Source organism: Colobus angolensis, unplaced genomic scaffold, assembly GCF_000951035.1.
Source record: "Colobus angolensis palliatus isolate OR3802 unplaced genomic scaffold, Cang.pa_1.0 Scaffold22, whole genome shotgun sequence".
NCBI lineage: Eukaryota > Metazoa > Chordata > Mammalia > Primates > Cercopithecidae > Colobus > Colobus angolensis.
The window spans coordinates 1590244-1593290 of NW_012115377.1; the positions used below are offsets into that span (position 1 = coordinate 1590244).

At 53.6% G+C, this 3047-nt stretch overlaps 1 protein-coding gene across 1 annotated transcript in view; it reads left to right on the forward strand.

The window, feature by feature from the left end:
- The first annotated feature begins 567 nt into the window (after positions 1-567).
- LOC105512942 (hepatoma-derived growth factor-related protein 2) overlaps positions 568-3047 on the forward strand; it is an 18009-nt gene continuing 15529 nt past the window's right edge. Inside the window, exons 1-2 of the mRNA XM_011943615.1 lie at positions 568-686; positions 768-839. Coding sequence (XP_011799005.1) covers positions 570-686; positions 768-839 — 189 coding nt within the window. The 5' untranslated portion in view covers positions 568-569. The remainder of the gene's footprint in view (positions 687-767; positions 840-3047) is intronic.

Here is a 3047-nt window from a genome sequence, read left to right on the forward strand (position 1 = left end):
CACCACGCCCGGCTAATTTTTTGTATTTTTAGCAGAGACGGGGTTTCACTCTGTGAGCCGGGATGGTCTCAATCTCCTGACCTTGTGATCAGCCCGCCTCGGCCTCCCAAAGTGCTGGGATTACAGACATGAGGCACCGCGCCCAGCCAAAATTAGCCATTTTTAAGTGCACTGTTCGGCAGTATTAAGCACATTCACCTGGTTGTGCAACCATCACCACCATCATCTCCAGAACTTTCTCATCTTCCCAAGCTGAAATGCTGTCCCATGAAACACTCACTCCCAGCCCCCTCCACAGCCCTGGTGCCCCCCACCCTAATTGGTCTCTGTGAGTCTGATGGCCCCAGGGACCTCCTATAAGAGTTTGTCTTTGTGTGACTGGCTCCTTTCACCAGGCATAATGTCCTTGAGGTTCAAGATCCCTGGCTTTGATAGTTTCTCACAGGGTTGCTGGCCCTCCATAGAGATTCCAGAGCTCAGCTCTCATGGGCGGTGGGCAGTCAGCTGGAGGCTTCCTGCCGGGAGCCCGGTCTTCCCGTTGCTGAGCATTCAGGCGGTTCCCTTTCCAGATGTCGGTCTCGAAACGAGCCCGAAAGGCCTCCAGCGACCTGGATCAGGCCAGCGTGTCCCCATCCGAAGAGGAGAACTCGGAAAGCTCATCTGAGTCGGAGAAGACCAGCGACCAGGTGGGCTGGTGGCTCCTTGGGAGGGCAGGGAAGCGCGGTGGCTGCCAGTGGGCCCCAGTTCAGCTCACTTCTGTCCCCCAGGACTTCACACCTGAGAAGAAAGCCGTGGTCCGGGCGCCGCGAAGGGGCCCCCTGGGGGGACGGACAAAAAAGGTAGCGTGCATTTCGCTTTGTTTCCCATGCCCACTCCTGGGCACCTCTGCGGTCTCTGGCGCTGTCCCCAGGGCAGGGGCGGGTCATTTCTGGAGGGGGTGGGACCCAGGCCGCAGGGGACCGCATCTGCCCTGGCACCTTGCTGTGGCCGTGCTGCCTCCAGGAGCCCACTGTCCGGTTTGGAAAGGGGCATTCTGGGATGTTGGCATCAGAAGGGAGGGAAGCAGTCCTGAGGCGCCTGTGTGAGAGTGAGACAGCGAGAGAACGCGCGAGTGAGAGGGACAGAGAAGAGAGGAGACAGCGAGAGGGAGAGAGGAGAGAGAGCTGTGTGCCGCTGCATGTGTGAACGTATTGTGTGTGTGCTGTCTCTGTGCACGCGTGTCCGCGTGCATGTGTGTGTGTACTTGTGTGCAGGCATGTTTGTGACCATGTACGTGTGTGTGCAGTGTGTGTGGAGATTGTGCATGTGTGATGTGTGTCTTGTGTGTGCACCTGTCGTGCCTTTTCTGGTGCCTGTGTCCCTGTGCCTGTGTGTGTGTGCTGTGCCTCTCCTCTGTGTGTCTGTGTGTTGTGCCTGTGTTCCCATGTGAGTATATGTGATGCCTGTGTATGCGTGTGTCCGTGTGTATGTCCTTGTGTGTGTCTGTGTTGCATTATGTTTTGCTGTATGTGTGTGGTGTGTGTTTGTGTGTGTGTGTGTGGTGTCTGTGTGTTGCGTGTGGTGTGTCCATGTGTGTGGTATGTGTGTTATCTGTGTGTATGATTTTTGTGTGTGTGTTGTCTGTGTGGTGTATCTGGTGTGTATGTCTGTGTTGTGTGTGTATGGTGTGTGTGGTGTGCTGTGTGTTGTCAGGTGTGTGTGTGTCTGGTGTGTATGCTGTGTGTGTTGTCTGTGTGTCTGGTGTGTTATGTGTGTTATCTGTGTGGTGTGTGTGTAGTATGTGTGTCTTTGCGTGTGGTGTGTGTGATGTGTGTGTGCTGTTATCCGTGTGTGTGGTATGTGTTGTCTGTGGTCTGTGTGTGTTATGTGTGTGCTGTGTGTGTGGTGTGTGTATAGTATGTGTGTGTGGGCTGTGGTGTGTGTGGTGTCTGTGGTGTGTGTGGTGTGTGTGTTTGGTGTGTGTATGGTATGTGTGTTATCTGTGTTATCTGTGTGTGGCGTATGTGTGTGGTGTATGTTGTGTGTTATCTCTGTGTGTGTGGTGTGTATGTTGTCTGTGGTGTGTGTCTGGTGTGCGTGGTGTGTGTGGTGTGTGTTGTCTGGTGTGTGTGTCTGTGTGTGGTATGTGTGTTTGGGTGTGTGGTGTGTGTCGGTGTGGTGTCTGCAGTGTGTGTGGTGTCTGGTGTGTGTGTGGTGTGGGTGTGTTGTCTGTGGGTGTGTGGTGTCTGGTGTGTGTGTTGTCGGTGTGTGTTGTCTGTGGTGTGTGTGATGTGTGGGTGTGTTGTCTGTGGGTGTGTGGTGTGTGACGTGTGTGTTGTCTGTGTAGTGTATGTGATCTGTGTTGTGTGTGTTATCTGTGTGTGGTGTCTGGTATGTGTGTTGTCTGTGTGGTGTGTGTGGTATGTGTTGTGTGTGTGGTCTGTGGGGTGTGTGTGTTGTGTGTGGTTTGTGTGTTTGTGGGTGTGTGATGTCTGTGTTATCTGTGTGGTGTGTGTGTGGTGTCTGTTTTCTGTGCGTGTGATTGGGGTGTGTGTTGTGTGTGGCGTGTGTGTGTTGTCTGTGGGTGTGTGGTGTGTTGTCTGGTGTGTTATCTGTGGTGTGTGTGTCTGTGTGTGGTGTGCTGTGTGGTGTGTGTACCTGTGTGGTGTGTGTGTGTTACCTGGTGTGGTGTCTGGTGTGTGTGTTGTGTGTGGTGTCTGTGGGTGTGTGGTGTGTTTGTGGTGTGTGATCTGTGTGGTGTGTGTGTGGTGTCTGGTGTGTGTGGTGTCTGTGTGTGGTGTGTGTGTTATCTGTGTGGTGTGTCGGTGTGTGGTGTGTGTGGTGTGTGTGGTGTCTGTGTCTGTGGTGTGTGGTGTCTGTGTGTGTGGTGTATGTGTTATCTGTGTGGGGTGTGTGTGGTGTCTGGTATGTGTATGGGGTGTGTGTATCTGCGTGGTGTGTGTGGTGTCTGTGTGTGTGGTGTGTGTGTTATCTGTGTGGTGTGACTGTGGTGGTGTGGTGTCTGGTGTGTGTATGGGGTGTGTGTGTTATCTGTGTGGTGTGTGTGT